We start from the raw sequence: 22953 nt of genomic DNA on the forward strand, positions 1-22953 counted from the left end.
GCCATGTTGCCTAGATGGTGGAGGTGCGAGGCCTATCTCTGTCTGATTGTGATTGTCTCATGTCTATCACCAAGTTGTCTCAACGGTGGAGGTACGAGGCCCAATTTCGTTTGGTTGTGACAGTGTCGTCTCTCCACCATGCTGGCGAACCACTGGAGCTGCGACATCCTAATCGGTTTTTTAGTTGTGATTGTGACTATCCCATCTCCCTCACCGTGTTCCCTAGATGGTGGAGATGTTCGGGCACTCGAGATTATCGGTTGCGACTGTCTCGATCTTACCATGCCGGCAAGTGGGTAATGGTGCCAGACGCAATTCGGTCCGGATGTGACCGTCGCACCTCTCTCGCCGTGTTGGCTAGATGGTGGAGGTGCGAGGCCAAATTCGGTCAGGTCGTGACTGTGTCATCTCTCTCACCGTGTTTGGTCTACAGAGCTGCCAGGCCTGACACAGCCTAGGATGTCACGTGTAGGACATGTGACAATCCCAGGAGGCCTTTCTGTCTGGGAAAAAAAGACAAGACACATGTTTAATTTCTATCTGATGTTTTTCTTATTTGAATCAATGGCTGACAAACACTTTGAAATGATGGATGAGATTAACAGTACTTTAAAGGGGGGCTATAGGCAAAGAAGAGGGTTACATTGGCCATCTTCGGGTGATAAATATGCACAGTGAGGGCACTTGGGCATGTTTGATTCACCACTAAATATATTCCTTGTACAAGCCTGGATAGTTTGGACATATAAACTGTCAGATGGGAGAGATCCCTATTGGCAACTTCATTTAACTTTATCATGCCTACTTTACTGCTGCCTATAGTCCCTTTAACTAATGACAATAACTTCTACTTGATAGATTTTCAACACTTTAAAGGATATGATTGAAGAAGGAGGACCCCTCCAGTTTAAAGGGCAATGCTTCAAATTTCACCAGACAAACACATCTTCAAACAACATTTGCAATACCTATGAATATTGATATGGTACCCTTGTGGCCACAGTTCAAGAAGAATGTGTTTTTTTCTAAAAGGTTAATATCAATAACAGAAGTGTCCATGAATGTCTGGTAAAATCCAATGTATTTTCAAATAACCTTGAATGCACTTGAACATTCAGGGTGTGTCATAGAAAGTGCACACAACGATCACATGGCCATTTTGTATATACTGTGGAACCTTCCTTAGCAGACACCTCTTTAATAAGGATGCATTCTTCATTACGGACACTAACTGTGGTCTCAAATTGGTTGTATCCATTCATTTTGACCTCTCTAATCAGGACAGCTCTTTATGAAGGACATTTCTTGTTAGTCCTGAGGGTGTCTCTAATCAGGACAGCTCCAAGGGTGTCCTTTATTTTGTAACAGAAATACAGTGCATGTACCTAACAACCATTCTTCTTTCAAGGACAAGACAGCTCACTAAATTTCAATTTCAAATTTAAGTTTAATTTTTTTTAATTTTTGAAAATGAACGGAGTGAGTAGTCATTTAAGCTATCATTGTAGGATGCTATTTTCATCATTTGACAAATTTATCACTGGCATGATGTGCTCTACTATTACCCGTTGAATAATTACAACAACAATAGATTAATTTATTGTCAATAATTACAACAATATACAATAATAATTAACATTACTTTACGCCTACACAAATTAACATAAAATGTGTAAGCATGTTTCCAATCAATAACTTAAAAATGTACAATGCATCAAAATGCATATTGAATGCAATTATATACTAAATAACCCTACATGTACATGAAAATAACTTTCAACAACTATACTTTGTACAATGTGATGATGTCTCAGGAATAGGAGAAATTTACAAAATGGTTAAAAAGACCAGTTTACACGATAATAACTTTGTGTTACATGTATCATCAACCTGTTGAGAATGTATGTATTTATGCCAGGGGAGAATGCCAGGCCTTCCAACTGCTGAGTAGCCAGCCCTGGGAAAGACCTGAGAGAAGACCAGGAAAATTTGAAAATTCCTTCATGCATATTTTGCAATATGTTGGTATCAGCAGAACAGATTGGTGATGCCTTAGACTCATGATGCATACATATCATAAAACCTACTTTCGTCAAACACTCCATGAATGCAATTTTTTCAACATCATTGTAAAGCTTTCTCCTTTCTTAGCACAAGACAGCTCACTAAGTTGGGAAGCTGGACTAATTATCCAACATAGAGAAGGGTACCACTGCAAGAACGGCTCTAACTCTTTCATTGTCTTGGCTTGGTGTCTTGTTGATAAAATAGTACATGTAAACATATAGAAAGAAAGAAATTGACAAGGTACACCTCGGGAATGAGATATGTTGGTTTTTCATGGCTTCCATGGCTTCTTTTCAATTTCAATATTAAGTGGTCCCTATTCCAACATGTCCAATTAAAGGTATTTGAGAATTGTGGGCTCCGCCCTACTCTGAATTTTGTAGACAGATGAAATACTAATCAATTATATTTGATGAGATGAGATGAGAAAACATGAATGATTCAGACCAGTAAGTTGGACCTTAAGATAAACTATCTAACTAGAACAAGACAGGCATTAAGAAAATACACCCCACCTCACAATCAGAAATGTGGTAGGGGAATATATTGCCAACTTGCTCCATTTCCAAAGATGATGACCCCGCTTCCAATTCCTACGGCAATGAATGGAACCACATGATGACTTGCAATGACTGAGGTTAAAACAGGATGTTTCTAAATCGCCATGGTAACTACATACACTGTATACACCTATTGTGATGATGTCATGGGTACAGAAATTTCTCCATATGTATACTGGTCCAACGCTCCACAGCCCCAACATCTCAAGTCACGTTCCCTTTACAGGGAAATCTATAAATCTGAATGCTTTTTTCCAAGTGGCACTGTTTTTGACATCGGGTGCGTCTGGCTCAACTGTCATTTCATAACAAAGTCTTATCACATTTTATCCAAGTTTAACGTCATCAAAACCTGAATTTTCCATCACAGACTAACACCAACACATTTGGCATTTTCACAAACGAATTCAAACATGGTCTTAACTCAATTCGACACGATGCACCCTTCCTATACATTTTTCAACTCCTCCTTCTCCATATCTGTTCCCCTTCAATTAATCAACTGAATGTGGCCATTTTCTAATCATGATCAGGATTTCAATTGTCAAATCACTAACCCAAGCAACGAGTTTCAAGAGAACAGGTCCATAACTGACCTGGCTCCTGCTACCAGGGCCCCAAGTTTTCAGTTTCCATGGATCTAGGCAGACAGATCACCTTGGTCACACGACCCTATTTCTACACCAGGCAGCTCATGTTCATCCTGCATTGTGGACCACTCAGCATTGTCCGTACAGCTTACAACATCCTACATGTAGAGGCACATCTCTAAGTCTGAATCACAATTCCTGAGTCCATTTTAAACATTTCTCTGCTTTAAATGTCTATGTCACATCCGAATTCAGGGATAGGTCAGGTCACCCTGGAACCTCCCCCTAGCTCTCCTCAGCTTTCCCTTCCAATGCCTCTTTTGCTTCTCTATCCTCCTTGTGTTTTTCAGCTAATTCTTTCCATCGCTTCAGGTTGTCCCTACAAAAACAAAATGATGACAACAATATACTTTCTTAAAATACATTCTTGACATGTAAACACAGCAATTTTAAAATAAAACACAAAAAGAAACCTTCCAGTAGACCTCCTGACCACTAGCTACTGAGCCACTAGACCACAGTGCTCGTGGGAAAGTTGATCGGGAACCAACAAGTAAAATGCATCCTTACCTTGCTCCTTCAACCATGGGTGTAGTCTCGGGCATGACTAATGCCAACAGCTCATAGCATGGCAGGCAGATACCAACGATGAAGCCAACCTAGAAACAAACACAAAACGAAAGTGAGAAGAAGATTTTTCTCCAAATAAAGTAAAGTAGCCTTTTTAGTACAATTATAGCCCCTCAAGAGTACAAAACAGCCGACAGCTATGCCTGTGGTCTTTTACTTTTGCTGAACACTCAAGCAGGCAGGTCAAACATTTTCTTAAGACAACTAGAGGCCTACTATTATTACTTATGAGAAATCCATGAAGATGGTTCAGTTAGTGATCAACGGTGCAATGTAAAACACAGTAGAAGCAAACCATGAACTACGATCAAAATTCAGTTCAAAACACAGCAGTAAAAATAGAAGGAACCAACACCAAAATGCAACTAAAGCAGTGAAGGGACAATAATTTCAGGAATAACGACCAATAAGCTTTGAAATGTTGACTTTAGTGATAACAGATTCTAAAATTACAAGGTTTGTGGAAATCTTTGAGCTTGTCTGCTATGCTAAAACGAAAAACTCAGACAAGATGCTACAAGGACATCTATGCATGATCGATCTGAATGACTCAATGGTCTGCCATATCTTCAATATCTCTGCATGGCTGACATTATTGTCCCTTTAAGAAAGCACGGCTGACCTGCAAGTCTCACAGCCAGTTTTGGGAGGTGAAGCATGCTCAACACAACAGGGTTACAGGACACTTGCCATTTGCCAATCCCTTTCACCAACACACCTATTTTGAGAAATGATTTTTTTAAAAGTGTCCTTCCTGACAGTGATGGCTATTGACAAATGGCAATTTGGTAAGGTAAAGTGGCACAATTATACACCCTGCAGTGTAGAAAACTGCTGCTGTACTCATTATTATGCACACAGAAGCTACATGTATAATTGTACCACCTTACTTTACATGATGGATATAGCTACAGAAACAATGGATAAAATTATTTAGAACTTCCAGATTGTTTTATTTGTCAATTTTGATTTTACGGTGGGAGGATCAGGAATAAGGAATAAAAAATATTTTTTTGCTTGGAGCTGCTCTCAAACACAGGCATTAAACATGTTTTTTGTACACTGTTTTTTCACAACACTAAATTTAATATGTAGTTCATGCAGCTGGTTTAGTTTGGGTGTGAATACAATATCGAGTTCCTGAAAGCATAACATGGCATTAGCACAACTATAGTGTAACATTCATCCCCAAGTGATTTCAGTATTCCAACAATCACAAAGCTTATAAATGTATTCTTGAAACGCACTCTAGAAACCAACAGGAAGATGTGGGAAACCGTTTTCTACCATAGGCTTTGACACAGCTGGAACACAATTACACGTTACGAAAATTCACCACTTTATTCAGGAATACATTTAAGAACAGTGTGTGTCTTCTTCTATGATCATCGAAAACCCAAAAATATACAATGTAAGGTCATGTAGAACAATTATAGCCCCAATACAGTTATAGACTTTGTGTGCATTAATGTATAGTGTCAGTGTTTTCCACACTGTAATAACTATCATTGTAGCGTGGCTATAATTGCACCAGTTTACCTTACAAATTTGCACTGAGTATAGACAACAACTAAAGCCAGCATGCATGTGCATGTACCTGCGATTCTGGAAGTTCATGGGCAAAGTCGCGATCCATCATACGAATTGGAGCCTGTCCCTGGCGTTTTTCCTCATCTCCCTAGCGAGGCCATGAGCAAAAGGGATTAGTGTTATTAGCCAAATTAAAGACAGACAGAAAGGCATGTTGGTCTTTGCATTGATTTTAGGGTCATGTTGGCACCCAGTTGTTGTATATATAAAAGTTTCCACATCATTAGAGAAAAATTCCAGACGTTTCTTTTTCCCAACCCAGTCCCAGGTCAAGAAATGTTTGCAACTTCATCCTGTTATCCAACATGACCCTAAAAAGATTACAGCACCATGCACCGAAGTACTATTATAAAAAGTACACCAAGGTTTGGAAACAGGAACATTTTGGGCATTTCAGGTCCGATTTGGACACCAAATCAGATTTGGTATGTCGTAATGCAAAGATATTTTCATTCAAAGAGTTCTGCGTCATGGACAGTGGTCATTGCCCCATGTTATATTTCCAAATCTTGGCGAGATGAGGTCATGGTGTGGTACAACTGGTACCTGGCTGTTGGGCAACTCGTCCGCTTTGTCACGGTCCATCATAGCCATGGGTGTGCCTCCGTTACGCTTCTCCTCGTCTCCCTGTTCATGGCAACCGAAGTAGCGGAGTAAAAGTTAAGATATTTTGAATAATTAAAATCTCAATTAATCGCAGCCATGGAAAAGTGATCCCGTCTTGTCTTGTGAGAACAAAATCTAGATAATACAATCAACAGAATTGACATTGGTCAGTCCTAGATGTAACATTATTATTGCCATCCAAGCAAGTTGATTTCAGCATGTAAGACCACTGTATAAACAAATATCTATCATGCATAAACTCTGTTGAAATATTTAAAACAACATAAATAGCTTGTTGACAACAGAATTGAAATATTGAATTGAAGATCCCTTACCTTCAATGTCTTCACTAAAACACTTATTCATGTAGATAATTTCAAAACATATCATAAACTTAAAGGGAACTGGAACCGCCGAGCGATTTATTCAACTTTTCGACTTTCACCGCCCGAGAAAGTCAAACTTCCAACTTCCTATTCGAGTTCAGATTAGTAGCTCTGCCCCCAGTGCCCGAGCATGCGCAGTTCAATTTGTTATTATTGAGAATCATGTGAGAATCACGTGAGTCATGCGATCTTTCATTCATGAGTTTTCGTAGTAAATTCCATAGTAGTGACGTCACTCAATGATTGACAGCTAGGCGCCATGTTTCATTAATGCCTCGTTCTGATCACCCGATACGTGGGAAATGAAAACGAGGTCATACGAACTGGCTTGGCGGTTTCAGTTCCCTTTAAATGAACTATCAAGCTTTAGAAACAACCTTACCTGTTGCCAAAATTCCTCCATAATGATATGGACGACATCTTTCTGCATCTGCCAAGGTTTAAACATGGCACAAAGATCGGATGCTGTCATGCACAGCTCCATGATAAGGCGTCTACAACAAGAGACAACATCAAATCAGCATGCAGCGGAGGGAGAGGGAGAGGGAGAGGGAGAGGGAGAAAGTACATGCACATCATAGGACACTCATTATTAAAGAGGAAATATGGCCAGGAGCCGAGTAGGTCAGATAAAGTTACACAAACACACAAATAGAGGTCTCTCCTATCTCACATTACATCAATCACGCTTGTACATTGAATATGTTAATCCCTGAATTAAACATGACACAGTTCCCAAACTTTGCACAAATTAAGATACCCGAGTTGGATATGAAGAGAAACTTGAGCTCCTGCCCATAGCCCCCCTTTAACAGTTGCTGGGTCTAGACCTAACACCCAAAGAAGATGTGAAGTCTGACCACATGCAGTCAGGTGTCCGGAATCTTGGAATGGAGACAGAAAGAACATCAAAATGTCTTTGGGTACGATAACGGAGATGAACTGAAAACCACATGGACTAACAACGAATAAGACAGCTAGAATAGTATACAGTATGATAGCAAAACCCTCTCTTGCTGTGATGGGAATGCGAACAGGAATGAGAAACGTTCATGGCCGATCAGACCTCAGACAGGATAGCGCAATCCTCCCTAATATTCATACAACAAAAATATCAAGAAGGTCAACAACATCAAAACATATTTTCCATTCATTTGGGCTACAACATCAATTATCTTTTGTACCTGGGCATAGAACTCCTCAAAGATCACCTTGACAGTTTCACACTGCACTGTCCAAGGTTTGATACTTGCGCACAGATCACATCCAGTCATTGCAATCGCTTGCACTAGTCGCCTGATTGGCAGAAATTGAAACAAATTTTTAGTTTGATCGTAGGTCTGGAGAAATATTCTACAATGAATGTTTGTCTTTTGTAACTATCTGTGAAATTACTTTATCTCTGAGAGCACCGGACCATGTCATCAGCCAAGAATAAAGTGTTCAGCAAATGAGCAATTTTTCTTCCTCCGACGGCAGTGTTAACATGACTATTGCGACTGAAAAGCGGTTACTAACTGGTGAAGTCGCAATCTATTGTCACGTTGACTGGGCTGTGTTTTTGCTGAATGCTAAATGCGATCTAGTTTTAACCAAAACTACATTCCATCATGTTATTTTCCTGCACTTACATGTTCATGTAAAAAGATACTTTGCAGTTTTTGCTTCCTTATATTTCTGCATATGTGTGGCAGCAACGTTACTTCTGGACTGTACTCTAACAGCTTATTGCCATGGCGATTGCTTACCTGTGTTCATCTTCTTCCCAATGGAACTCATTTTTGTCCACAATCTCGCGTAATTTGGCTCGATTTCCAAAGAAAAGGGCCAAGTCTGTTGCTAAGATGCAGTGGCGGATGTCACCGAGAACCTGCTTGTATTCATCTGAGGATAAGTGCTTGAATATGTTATGGCCATCGTGCTGGAATAGACAATGACAAGTTGAGGACAATGTCACAATCAGGCAAAGACAAATTGAGGACGACGTCACAATCTACACTCAATTCGCACCTTTCCCGACGCAGGAATTTGTGACAGATGAAACTGGCCAATCAGAATCACTGTACTCAATCGTGGTGATGATGTCTGTGCCAAACAGGTTGATAGCAGGTCTGTCTGATTGACCAGAACACACAACCAGACATCCTGCATTCCTGCTTGAAGTGGTGAATATTTTTGATTTACAAAGGATCAGACAAATCCCAAGATAATGTAATAACCCCTCTTGACCACCTAGCCTTCAGCATAACAATATTCCTGCAGGCAGAGACTATTGGTATCACATGAATGAAAGTAAACTGCAAAGTTTACTAAACTTTGTGGATAATTTCGATACAAGAAGCAGATAATTCGCTTGGCCCCCCTCACATTTTGAAATCTTAGCCGAAACCAAACCTAAGAAAGAATACTGAAAGAATACTGAAACCAAACATCTTTAGCAAGAATACTTAACAGTTGATATAACCAAAGCATACAACACACATGCCTCTCATGCAATAACAGAATGTTCCAACTTCAAGACGACCCCCCCCAAAAAAAATTAAGCAAGGATCCTCAAAGGACAAATCATCGGCTGATCTAGCTGATCCTTTGTACTTTTCCATGAGCTTGCGTTGTTTTTGTCCACTATTGTTTAATCCACACAATATTTTGATTAATCCTGCTGATCTTATGCACATAGTTTTTGACCAGCTGATAGAGCTAGTACCTTTCACTGACATCACTATGAGCATGTGAAGATGTGCGCAAACTACTTTTTATCGATCGGGCATCGTAGATCAAGTAGTTTTTAAACAGATCAAGCTGAGGTAGGCAGAAATGCCGCATAGATCAAGCTCTGGTAGGCTGATATAGCTACGATTTGGGCAAGATAAACTGAAATAGCTTGATCACGGCCAATGATCTGGTCCAACTGGAATCCTTGCCACATGGATAAATATTGCCCTAAGCATTTGTATTGAACAAATGTGTAAATGAAACATGCAATACACATCGTTCCCTTTGAGACATTCATGCACTCATGAAGCTTGAGAGACAGTCAAGTTATATCAAGGTACAGAATTGATAGGATGAGACCAGACATGAACAATGTGATGTAATAGGAGAGACATTTCACTTGTTCAACTGCTTAACAAGTATTTAAAGTTATGGACTTGTTTCTGCAAACATTTTGGTAAGGGAGCAGTGACCCTGGCTATAACCTAACTAAATCATTCATTGGGAAATGAAATTAATTAAGGGAAGCGTGCAAAGCCAGCAATTTTGGTTGAAAGCGCATATTCAAGCGGTGACAAAATTATGTAGCATGCTTGTAATTGGGTGTGATATATATTTTCCCCAAAAAACACCCAGCCCTTTTCGATTTGAATGCTATGTGTACATATATTACTGTATTTACATTACACATGTCGTTGGGTAGGGATAATATGGCACCATGCAAGCAGGACATCGAAAAAGCACAAAAATAGGAGAGAAAAAATGGGCTAATAGGGATGTGGATGCCAATTTTAAATTTTAAATTGAGGGACATGTGGATCACAGGATTTTTAGAGAGCAAAAGAGGAGGATTATAAAGACACATAGTGGGGGATTAGGGAAGTGCCACCAGCCAAAAATTCTAACATTGTTCGTAATAGCGACTAAAACCAGCAAATCTATTAAAAGGTTAAGTGCAAATCATGATTTAATTCCCAGTTTACATTGAGAGTGTTGTGGACAAGATACTGTTGATTGAAAAAGAGACAGAATAACATGCAGGCACTCATCAGCTGTACTCGATTATAGTAACATACCAATGATTTATGGCAATGCCATCGAATTCTGATAAAATACCATTTTGTAATGGTAAAATGCCATTGATTTATGATATAATACAGTTATTTATAGTACATGTACATTGTATAATGCCATTAATATGATAAAATACCACTGATTTAAGGTAAGATAACATTAACTATGGTAAATGCCATTGATTCATGGTACACCATTGATTTATGGTCAAATGTAATTGTTTTATGGTTGATAAATACACACATTACTTTGCTGTAAAAGTGTAATATCACTTCTGACCGGTTTTGATAACAAATCCACTTCAGTTCAACCAACAATCACATGCCCACATGGCATGCAGTTAAATAGTTAGCACAAAATGTAAACTGGCTTAAAGTGATTTGTCAGTGAACATCGTGATGAATGATACTAATTTCTTACTTGTAGTACAGTGACAGTGTGATTAAAATGGTGGTTTTCCATGGGAGAGGAGGAGTATATAGCAGCTAGTGGGGACGAGTTACTCTTGAGAAAACTGTTAGTTTTGCCACGGTGGTCCACATCATGGCACAGACATGCAACAAAGAATGTTAGACACTGAAATGAGGAAAGCAGAATTACGTAAGAAAAGCATCGAGGCTAAGTTTTCCCAAAGGAAAGGTAAGACCTTGATTCCTTGTGGACTTGCCGAGGCAGAGCTAGAATTATCCCTCTACTAGTTTCCTGCGGGTGGCTAGGGCAAGTATTGCTTTGAGGAGTAAATGGAGACAGCAAATGGAACAGGACAGGAGAGACTTAACCAAGCTGTTAGTTGAGGAGAAACTGATGCATAGCAACCATGGTTGCCAGGCAACAGTCGTTACTTGGCAACCAATTCAAAATGTCTTGGTAACAACCAGTAAAACGGTAATTACAGACGACTTGAGAAAAAACAAGTCAGGATCAGGTTTTTCTTTTTCAATTATAGATCCAACAGAATTACTTTTCAAAAGCAAAGAAGTAATGAACAATATTTATCAATTTCTTCAATATCCTAAGAGCTTGGTCTCGTTGATTGTATTATGAGGAAAGGAAAGTATTAATACAGGCTTTACCTAATTTCTGACCAGAGGAATTGAATGGGCCAAATGAGCTCAAGTTGAGCTGATTCTTCAAAGTTAAGCATGACTAGTAAGTTAGTTTCGTAAACTGTAAGACCATATTTTGGGTTTTTTCCCTTAATTTTTATTATCCTTATTGATCCTGTGGTCAGCGATTAGGCAAAATGATGATGAAAATGAAAGGACACAGCTGCATTGCCGCCTCGTCAGGCCAAGCTATTGAAAATATCAACCGGTACCTGTAGTATTGTGACAGTTTGATTGAAATGATGGTGTTCCATGGTCGAGGTGGAATAGATAGCTGCCAGGGGTGAGGCGCTTTTGACCATGAATGCATTTGTCTTTCCACGGTGGTCAAGGTCGTGGCATAGACATGCAACAAACAGGGCCAGGCGCTGAAATAGAATTCGACATGATGAATAAACGTGGATTTTTCTGACTCGTTGATTGTAGTACTGTACGGGAGGAGAAAACCTGGCAATAAGGAAACCGACGCTGTCGAAAAGAGTCGCCCTCTTTATAACATGAGTAGCAGGGCGACCTGGAATCGAACTCGGGACATCAGGGGTGACAGGAGCTGATTTTTTTCGTTGCGTCACTCCGACAGTCAGTTTATTTTGGCTATTAGTGCAATGCTTTATGCTTTGGATAACACCATTGCCGCAAATTGAGTGCCCCCCCTCCAAAATTCAAATGTTTGATTTCTCGAAATGTGAGTTTTCTGTTCCTTGGATGCAATTAAAAAGAGATCTGAAATAAATGCCACAAAAATTAAATGATTGCAACTTACCTTCATTTCATCAATGCTGGTCTGATATATATACATGTATCCAAATGTTGTTTTTTTATTTATTTTCACCAAAAATGTAATGTCACATTGTGAAATTAAGAAGCGTGAACAATTCAACTCTAATACATGTACATTAACCATTATAATAAACACCACATCCTATATTTAGTCAAAGCCAATTGAAAATTTAACAACTTTTAGCTTCACATATATTTAACAGTTTTGACATGTGTTTGACAGTAAATTTACAAGAAGTTTATGAAGATCAAAGTAGGTTCTATATTCACAGTTTTCTTGAACTTACTTCTAGAGGAGTAAAAGTGTTTTCCGTGGTTTTGATGACGGTAAACATGGCGTGTGCCACGGAGAACGCATGCGCCCAGTTGTGGTAGGGTACATTCCGGTAGTTCTTCCGTACGGTTAATGTAAACCGCATTAAGCTATCCAGCTCGAACCTGAAGAAACAATAGGGGAAAAATAGTACGACTTTTGAGACCATGATGACACAAGTTCAATGTTCACATGTAAGCTTTACGGCAAATGTAGGGTGGGTCACAAAAAAACAAGTTCAATACCAAATATGAAATCGTACAAATGGTACAAAGGCTACACCTCTCATATTTTTGACAATATTTATTTTATCTTTGCCACATGCATTGACAATCTGAATTCCATAAATCAAGTATTGGGAAAATAATAGCTGTTGAAGTTTTACATCATGATGGCAACTACAGCCTACACTAATCCTACTGCAGCAAACAGGAACATCATGAATCATCGAATGGAATGACCCCAACACGCCTTAAATCCACTTCCAGTCATTTTGGGAAAGATTAGTAAGACAGTTGAGAGGAAATCACGAGTTTTTCTTGCGGTTATAAAAAGGTTTGTTTAACCGAACTCACGGACATCTGACCATTGGGACAGAGTTTATTTAGTTACGATTTCCTGCGTGGAATATGTTAGCAGAGAAAGACAATCAAGAGAACTATTAATCTGACCCACTTGACTCCAGCATCTAGTCCCCTTTAAACCTACCATCTCAGTGTTATAAGACGTGTTTGAAACTATATAATTCTAAATAGTCAGAAATACGCATACAAATATATCTCAACATATGCATACAAATTTATTATAGTTAGTTGCAGCAACAAGCACAGCTAGAAGCAGACTATGATAAGGCCAGCACACTGATGAAACAAATGTGACATTCATGTACATGTAGCTCCAATGTGTTTGGGTTATAACATGGCTAAATCACGAGTGTTTACATGGCTTCATATGCATCTGTTTGAATTTGTTTGAGTTATAACATGGAAAGCATGTGTTTGTGTTATAATGTGACATTGTGTGTTTGTGATATGACATGGAGTGTTCTTTATAACATGGCATGCATACATTTCTGTTATAATGTTGTATGCATAGTGCTTGTAATATAACACAAAACGAACTGTTCTCTGAAACAATATCATTATCATTCAACAATCTTGTGTTACGTTGATCGGGAAATTCAGCGACGATTCCGATGAAGACAATCGTGTAGCAATCGGAGATCAGTTGTGCTTTAGGTAACATGCAGATACATGAACTATGGGAAAAGGATTCTGTTACCACCACCTATAGATTACTATGTGCTGCTTCAATGTTCATGAATTAGCCTGTCATCTAGTTGACAATTTGCATATCAACATAAAAGGGACAAAAATCACACTGGTACCATGACTTAAATCAATGAGAGAAACTTAATTTAATCCCAATCTCTCAAGGCCCTGGATTAAGTGACGGATATGTGCATCAAAGCAAGAACTGCAGGGCTATCAGGTAGTACTTAATATTTACAATAGCAGCAAATAAATTTGAAAAAAACTTGTCTATTGCCTGGTTCAACCAATTGCATAAATCAACCAATTTACTATGTTTCCGCTGGGCAGCTATACGTCCACAGTACTGTATATAATTTCTTACTACCGTTTCAATCAACCTTTTGGTACATGTTTGACATTTTTCGTCAAATCGTCTTGCTGGCTTTATCATAGTAGCTTAATTAATTCCTAATTAGTTTAATAAAACACCAATCTGGATAGTTTTCTTCGTCGAGATTATATATGTCTACACTTTGTTGTTATATACTTGAACCTCTTTTTAAGGGCCTACAAGCATATACACTCTATCAAGTATATATACCTTTCTTCATTATCTGGGTCCCTAGAAATGACGAGAAAAAAATGCGTCGCTTGAAATTTCTAAAAAGTCAACATCATTTTGAAAAACCTCTTTAATGGGGAATACGAAAAGTCCAGGCTAATTCAGGAAATTCAAGCCAGAGTTATGTTGTTATTATTTAAACGTTAAAGGGATGAACTCATGTTACTTCACAGTCCAATGAGAAATTCATTGTCTTTCCTCTTCTCTACGATAAATTTGCATGCAGTTACAAATATTTTTACTAACTTCAGCCCCATTCACAATTGACATCCGTCCTACTTCCCATCAGTGACGGGCGATGTACGCGCGTGTTGCGCGCCAATGATGCCCTTATCTCTCTATGTTTCGCATAAATTACGTGCGCCCTACACGCTGAGTAGCGCGTAAATGCCGCAATTTACGGGACGTCAATTGTGACTAGGACTGTACTACATGTAATTGACTTAAACTCCTATAACTTCTAGGACTTCACAAAAATATTAAACGGCCTATAGTTTGACATACAATACGCTGAAAGCAAAACACGTCATAAAGTGCTGCACACAACATTATGGGCTATAAATAGAAACAAACATTGTCCTAGGGCAGTTATATGCACACCAACCCAATGAAACTTGGCATTTCGAGTATTCGTAATATCAGTGTACACAAAGGCACTGTTGCTGAAATTTATACTTAGTGTGTATAATTATGCACAATGGAAAAGTTTCAAATTCAAGTTAAATTTTCAAATTTTGGACAAATCGAGTGCAGTAGACCTTTAACACTGGAGTGTGAAAAGTTGCCAAACTGTCTCGCACAGTGCGAATTTATCTCAGTTAAAGAAAGCTGTGATTGCGGTGTTACGGTTTTAAATTAAGTCAGCCAAAACCTCAATTATAAATTCTTTAAACTACACGAACTTAAATGACTTGTATATAGAACTGTGAAGAATTCGTTTGCAGGTCATGAAAATTTGAGGTTTACGATTTTCTTTTGGTAGAATGCAAGTCATCAATAACTAAAAAGTACCGGGTAGCTATGATACAGCAATAATAACTCATTTTGAGGACCCTACTTTATACAGAATTTACAATTACTCCTTTAATGGAATGCAATTCTGAGAATTCACGGTTACTCCTTTAACTGGACGTAACTGGACAACCAAATTACCCATGATCTGCTAACGAACGTGAAATAAGTGCTAACAGTAACGAATCAAGTGATTTCAGACAAATTAGCATAAGAATAACCCTACCTGATTGGTTTTTGTTGGTCATTACTGAATATCAAAGTTAGGTTACATCAGAACAACGAAAAGTTTCTTCTTTACAAGAAAGAGTTCATAATAAACAGAAAAGTTTCTTCTACACAAGTTGTAATGTCAGAAACATTTCTTTTGCAGAAGTTGTTAATGGTAGAACAACAGAAAAGTAACAATTGCGGGAAGATAATTTCCTCTGCAGATGGTACATTTGTAGTAATCCATCAGAAGAACTATATTCGGTGCAGTAAGGTTGCATTTAGAATGCTTTGGATTTTCGAACAAAATAAAGCAATCAGACAACGGAAAATATAACTGAAATCATGTCAGACTGAGGCAATTGATTCAAAGCTTCACGAAAGAGTTGCAATCCATTCTAGACAGAAACTGAACATGCAGTAACTGACCATTAGACTTACCGCTGCATTCTGAACAAATCCTGGAACATGTAGATCACCACCAATGGTTTGTTATCACCGTCGATGGCCCATGGCGAGAACTGGTACCTAAAAAGTGGGAAAGTGCATTGGTGTAAAAACTGATAATGGGTGCATGGGGGACCAACTCAAACATTACCATGGGCACTGCGTTGGCCAGGGAATGGAGTGTTGAATTTTTGCACAGGTCTTAGTTTCACGACAAACCAGATCGTCACGAAAAAGCAAAATTAAAACACTAGCAATATTTTCTGGTTTACAGTATATCTCATTTTGCAAATGAAATTTCAAATTTATTCAACGTTTTAGAATTGTAATGCCGTAATAAAGGAATTTTCGACCATGGAATTGTGGTTACTTACGAGCAGATTTCTGGCATTTGTTCTGGCAGGTGTTTTGACTTGAGCGCCCCCAACTCCTGGTCTGAACACTGACTGTGGTATGACAGCACTTCGAGCGCTACTTTGTACTTTTGCTCGGAGCGGCGGATCTTCTCGTAGAGTTTGGCGTGGTGGAGGGCAAGCCCGCAGTAAACGGCGAACGTTTCGAAGGACTCCTCGTCCGATGTGTTGAAGGTACCGTGTAGCTTGTTCACCATCTGTACCACACCGATGATGCTGGAACAAACACAATCATCACGTAAAAGTTTAGGACTTATTCGCATCTCAAATGATGACACTCGGGCCCGGTTATTCAAAGCCTGGTTAGTTTAGTGGGGGAGCCCTTGCGATTTGGCTATAGCGGTGACCACACCAGCAGCTAAGCCCAACTATTCATGCCAACGGAGGAATCTCGGAGGCTACCAAACCAGATAGCAAAGCTTTGAACAAACGGGCCCAGGTGTCCCCCTCCTTCAGCCTGTCACCTATAGAGTTTGAAGGGAGGGGTATAGGCATGAAGTAGATGGTCCAATTTGTGGTCTCCAGATGCTTTTTGCAGTAAGAGGGCCTTGTTTGACTCATTCGTGATGCAAGCAAGTGCTCATACAAGTGGGAATATAACTGATGTAATGTGAGATAGATACTTTGGTGACTATGTATTTCTTAACCTGGCCCACCTGTCGTCTGCCTATAGCCATCTCCCTTCAAGATGACAACTCAACACCAAGTGTCTCTTTAATAAACTAATCAAGACAGTTAAAAACAAGGAGGTTTTTTGATGACAATTCCCTAGTAACTCTATCATCCAACAACCAGAATCACAAGGACTGCAACACCAGAGAGAAGAAATGTCTTTTTACCTTCCCTTGATGAGGATAGGCATGCAGAGTATTGTTGTCGTAGTATAACCAGTCTGAAGATCAACATCCCTGGAAGGGAAATCAAAGTTATACAGGTATACATAGTTTAAGGACATTATGAGGGCAAAGATGACAAAAATGCAGGACTTTGCAGCACAACATGGAAGCAGTGTTTGACCTTGCAGGTCAATAGATCGTTGCAGGGACGTTGTGACCTCACAACTTGGTGTGTCAAGATGCTGGTACCGTACTTAGGCCTTACCTGTTAAATCTTTCATCCTGGTAGGCATCTGGAATATTCAACGTTTCCCCTGTTGAGGCCACATGACCAGCTATGCCCTTGTCCATGGGAAACCTAGCAGAGAAACAGAAATATTTTCAGACGGATGCAACACCCTAATCCGTCATTTATTACCACATCAAGCACACACCAGTCAAAACAAGCCAAATATACCTGCAAGTTACAAGGATCTTTAACTTAAGCAAACAAGACGGTTTGGCAAGGTAGCATCTGAATGAAGAAAAGATTTGACTTTCTCTAATATCTACTGCTCTTCAGATTCATTTTCAATTAATCTACAAAATGTATGGTAAGGTGGTACAATTATGGCCTGTCTATTTGGTCTCGGCGGTCTATCTCTGATGAGTAACTGGGCACAGGATGACTGCCCAAGTTGCCCTCGTCTTTTCACTTACAACAAATCCATGCATATCCTAGTAAGACCCAGCAATATAGCAGTGGCCATAGCTACGATAGTAGCCCATTCGCACCACCAGGGGGCAAAGATGGAGTACCTGCACAACTCTTATGAATGATGACACTAATATTCTAACAAGAAGGTGACACTCACACCGTGCAACAAATGATGGAGAGGTAAATTTAGGAACACAGAAAATACCATGCAACTAAAGCTGGTGCTCTTCCTCAACACTGATAAGCATTCAGATAAGTAAAATCAGCATACATGTACAAAGATAGTTCAATCTTATTTCAAGCAGAAGAAGCCCAAGCCTATTTACAACACTGCCTCACATGTAAACCTTTCTAACCTAATTCCCATATCAAAATTTTGGGATATGTGTGCCAAGTTGGTGACGAAATTGTAACTCATCGCTCTTTCTTCTATGCGGTTAGCCTAAAAAGCTGATTCCAACAAAAGTGACATCAGTGACTTCAAAGTACATGTAAGTGCTCTGGAGAAAAAGTGGATAGTGACAAAAACGGTACTTTTGTCCACAATTAGCTAAGAATCTGCCCAAATCACAATGTACACCTCTGACCCAATTAGAGAGCACTTTTGACTGAGCAGGAAACAAATATGCTAAAATTCCACTTCCGTTTTCGTGATGTGGTTTATCTTTCAGCAGGCACTGCCTGCTTCGTGAAGCCAACAGTTCAAAGCAAACTCAGATTGTGACAAGCGGTATTTCTACTAAAAGCAAGACCACGATAGAATGCGCAAACCTGATTTCTTTGTCGCACTGTAAGCCCGCCTCTTCCGATTCATCGATGTTACCCGTGTCGAAGATGCGGGCATACAACTCTTGCGAATGGGGATCGAGTAGAAAGAGCGATGCCCGGTCCGCATTCACTAGTGTTTTCGCATAATTCTGTTTGAAAAAGATTAAAGGAGACAAAATGCAGAGGTGAAAAAAATCATGCAAGAACAGACATGCAAAGGGGGGCAACTGCAACCATAAAGGGGTTGATCCATGACTAACGAAATGCTGATGCACAAAATTTAAAGGTGAACTATAGTTTGGGATTTAGGGGATGAAAAACATGACATACACCAGGTTCAGACAATTTATTAAACATGTTCCCACATGCAGATTCTAACAACAACTCAAAAGTCCCATACACCACAAATATTTGACTGGCATCATGTGCTCAAATGACTTAGTTTTTTCTCATCTAGTTTTAAGTTTTTGTATTCCCACAATGCTTATTATGTGGCTACAGGATCTTCCAAAATTTCAGGTGAGTTGGCGGCCATTTTGTATCTTGGTGGCCATTTTTGAATGCATACAGAACCCAGTGTGTCCCAAGCTGATATGAGAGGCTGTTTTAGATGGTACATTGTTTATACAAAGCAAGTTTTTTTCATTAAAAAGGAAAAAGCCCAAAGATCAACACCACAAGTTTAAGGTAAAAAGTAATTAAAAATATCAAAAACAATGTGCTGGTCTTGCAAGAGAAAAGTGTACCATCAACTAAAGTGCATCAAATCTAACATTTTTAAGTGCAGAAAAACCCCCCTGATAAAAGTCAAATATTTGAGGTGCTTTATATCAAACACAGATAATAAAAGATAGATGAAGGACAGGCCCAAACCTGATTTCCTTTTTCTGACTAGTCTCCGGCTGAGGTCCGAGACCATTCCCTATGTCAAATATCCGCGCATACAACTCACGTGTTTGATAATCGACTAGGAATAATGACGCTCGGTCGGCGCTCACTAATTTTTGTGCATAGTTCTAGAGAGAGGAAATGGGGATATTTCAAGTTAGGGAGCACTCTAAAATTTGTGTCTCGGTAAACCACAAAATAGGAGACATTGTGGTACGGAAGAACATAAACATGTAAATCCTTTTGCTGCGGTAGCCATTTTCGGGCCAACACCATCTTGCGCTGACAGTGGATACCAATACTGAACAGAGCCGCTTACTTTTATCTGAACGGTCAAAACTCATCAAAAGTGTCGCCATCTAAACTATTAAGATGAAAGAAAAATCCCCAAGTGCATTTGGCACGTTTAGATAGGGTTTGCCCAAGTGCTGGGCATGACGTGCCCTACATACGTCACCCGCACTTTACAAGGCGGGGAACATGACGTGCTATGCCCATCACCTGCAGCAAAAAGGTTAATATAACTCTTAGACAGAAGTCAATCACTTATTCACCCCATGTACAAATTAAACCTTTATCGCACTGGTGAATAAGAGGTTTAACAGTAACAGGCCGATAGTTTAAAAGTGAGTTCTCCTTAGGATTTGATCAACTTTACAGATTAATCGAAAACATGATACTAATTAACTTACCATGATCTTCATGATGACCATGTCCATGCTCACAATGTCTTGAAATATTGACCTAAAAAAATTATGAATGAAATGAAAAGTTGACCAAGGGAACTATGAGCCATCAAAGTATCAATGGTGGACATACCCGTTGAGTTCAATACAAGGATATCACAGATATCTGGCCCTGACCTACTCAAACCCTGGTTCAGAGGTCACCAGGATATTGCCCAGACTCAGTCTTCTGCTTGGTTTGTGAAGTGGTTCAAATAGGGATCTCATCAGAATCACATTGATCCTTTGGTGGCAATTCCTTAAGGATTTTTTTCAAATATTTCAAGGAGTACTAAGAATTAGTAACTTACTTTGTGACAGCCAAGAGAAAATCGTTCAACTTTCTCTGAGTGGTCATGCTGTGATACATCTGGAACAAATATGAAAATGTGTCAGTTTGGATGGAAAATTCGAAAGAAAGGCCGATATTTCTTGTTTAATTGAAAATTTAAAAAATATCTTTATAATCCTATAGTATTAAAGTGCCACATACAGCAAAGGTGTGATTCAACAACAGCGGTTTACATTTAGAGTTTTGCCACTTTCACAGGCTTTGGAGTTATTTATCATTGCTGAGCCAATATCTTACAATGAAAATAATCCAATGCCCGTGAAATTTGCATGGTTCCCAGTTTCACCGCTGTAGTGGAACTATAAGCGTAAGGGTACAGTAGGTTGAAAGTCACAAGTTGGTACAGACAGAAAGTGTTGGAGTCAACGAATTATCAAGTCTCCATAAAGTGTGTCTCCCTGCTTTAAGATTCTCATCCACTCTCTGATGCTTTGATAGAGTGTAGGAAGAAAGTGGAAAAGGAGGGAAGGTTTGAACAAAATGAAAGAATTTGAAAAGGTAGGGAAGGTTAAACCTCACAATTGACCCTACACAAGGACATTAAATAAGTAAGGACGCCACAAAAAATAGAACACTAACACAGCACAGGAAAGACACTTTTATGTATTACAGAAATTGTGTTTGATGAAATAAACCTTTGTACTCAACAGAGTCCTACAAGAAAACTATCCAGATGCCCACTCTTTAGTGAGAAGAACTGGATCTCCATTGCTAGTCCATTGTGATTGAATACTTGTCCTTACACTAAAGACTTTCAGGAGGTCAGCCGTGGACAGAGACAGGAGCCTCCAAGTGTCATTCACCTATGATTAGTGGAGGATGGAGGATGGTCAGCTGATGTCATTAGAGTGACTTCCTTCAGTCAGTGTACTGAGGATGTCTTTTTTATAGTGCAAGGATGAAATATTTACAAGGTAAATTTCTGAATGTGATAAAAGATATTTCATCATGATCATGACCACTGAAAACAAAATAACGTTTTAAGCCTGAGTATGTGCAGGGGGCATGCTATTATTGTGTGTGCTGGTGGTTGGAGGAACAGCTACTATGACTGCAACCACAGCAACAGGGACAATCACTAAAACAGAATGAAAACGCATTAAGGTCACCAATACAAATGCTCAAGTCATTTTAAACATAGTACGATGCCATTTCAAGGCACAGAAAAGTTCATTTGTCAAACTACTTCCAGCTCATTACCGCTGTATTTTGGACATTGAAATGAATCGGTCAAACCAATTTCAAAATCACAATTTTGATTTATCAATATCCTGCTACATTGTCCACCAGATGGGACGCATTCTATTTTAGTCGAACCAATAAAAGCCATTTCATTATTCCAATCTCATCAATACCATCCAATATTGTAGCATTTGCCATGGCAATCTTGCAATAAGATGGGGAAAATCATATATACGTACTCTTAAATCACTATTAAACAGTGGTCCTGAATTTGATAAGTCTACTTTCTTTGGACCATCCAACTTTAGCCATGAATCCTTTGCCACAAAAAAGGGCATTGGGGGACTACAGGCAGGAGTTAGTGGTCAAATTGGTAGTCTTCTGGTGATCAGTATGCTTCGATGTACTGTGAGATATGAGAGACCCCTACTGGCAACGTTGGGTAATTTGATCTGACCTATCTGGGTCCTACCTATAGCGCCCCTTTATAAAGTTTGTTCAAAAACATCAGATTTCAGGACCATCATTCAAAAGTAACTCAAAATGTCTAAAACCAAGGCATCTAACACCAAATGTGGTAAAATGGGACAAACCTCCTCTGCATTTGATTTCTACGAAAAATGACAGACAAATGACAAACAGTTAGAAAGTTTTGTGGGGGCTAGGGAACAATTCTGAATGCTAGGAAGACTATATGGACACATAAACAATCGCATAAGAAATTCTATGCTTATATTTTTTCTAGCTTTATCACTGTAAATAAGTAGAAACCTTTGTTTTCTTGAACTGTCAACGAAAATTTATTTCAAACCTAGTGCCTGGTTGTCTGATCGTTGTTTTTATGCATGTAACATGTGTAAGAAGATATCATAAACACACAATCCATATTTATCTAGATTCTCAAGTCCATAAGATATAAATTTATTTTCAACAAACTAGATTCTTAAGTCTAAAAGATATAAATTTATTCTAGCAACAACTTCGTTAAGAACAATATACTTATACACATTTATGCCACACTGAACCACCATCAGCAGATTACATTTTACATGTAAAGAGAATTTTAGCCCATCCATAAGACAGAAAAAATGATCAAAATAATGAAAATAAGGTTTAAACACAATCAGTGAAC

The 22953-nt window shown here is 39.0% G+C and overlaps 1 protein-coding gene across 21 annotated transcripts in view; it reads right to left on the reverse strand.

Annotated features, from left to right (window-relative positions):
* Nucleotides 1-528: 528 nt before the first annotated feature.
* Nucleotides 529-22953, reverse strand: part of LOC135487292 (probable 3',5'-cyclic phosphodiesterase pde-5) — a 58866-nt gene continuing 36441 nt past the window's right edge. For 10 of the 21 annotated variants that reach the window (XM_064770870.1, XM_064770857.1, XM_064770854.1 and 7 more), the window contains 17 exons: nt 22415-22432; nt 20599-20657; nt 20255-20306; nt 18678-18823; nt 17475-17567; nt 17213-17281; nt 16335-16589; nt 15955-16041; nt 15530-15553; nt 14272-14292; nt 12392-12542; nt 11537-11692; nt 8178-8350; nt 6812-6923; nt 5984-6064; nt 3788-3876; nt 529-3596 (listed from right to left, as the gene is read on the reverse strand). In XM_064770870.1, coding sequence (XP_064626940.1) covers nt 3503-3596; nt 3788-3876; nt 5984-6064; nt 6812-6923; nt 8178-8350; nt 11537-11692; nt 12392-12542; nt 14272-14292; nt 15530-15553; nt 15955-16041; nt 16335-16589; nt 17213-17281; nt 17475-17567; nt 18678-18823; nt 20255-20306; nt 20599-20657; nt 22415-22432 — 1680 coding nt within the window. In that variant the 3' untranslated portion in view covers nt 529-3502. Of the gene's footprint in view, nt 3597-3787; nt 3877-5444; nt 5526-5983; nt 6065-6811; nt 6924-7613; nt 7726-8177; nt 8351-10638; nt 10795-11536; nt 11693-12391; nt 12543-14271; nt 14293-15529; nt 15554-15954; nt 16042-16334; nt 16590-17212; nt 17282-17474; nt 17568-18677; nt 18824-19547; nt 19691-20254; nt 20307-20598; nt 20658-22414; nt 22433-22953 lie in introns of all 21 variants that reach the window. The other 11 variants (XM_064770865.1, XM_064770862.1, XM_064770863.1 and 8 more) reach the window with 9 other exon arrangements.

The sequence above is a fragment of the Lineus longissimus genome, chromosome 4, assembly GCF_910592395.1.
Source record: "Lineus longissimus chromosome 4, tnLinLong1.2, whole genome shotgun sequence".
Lineage (NCBI taxonomy): Eukaryota > Metazoa > Nemertea > Pilidiophora > Heteronemertea > Lineidae > Lineus > Lineus longissimus.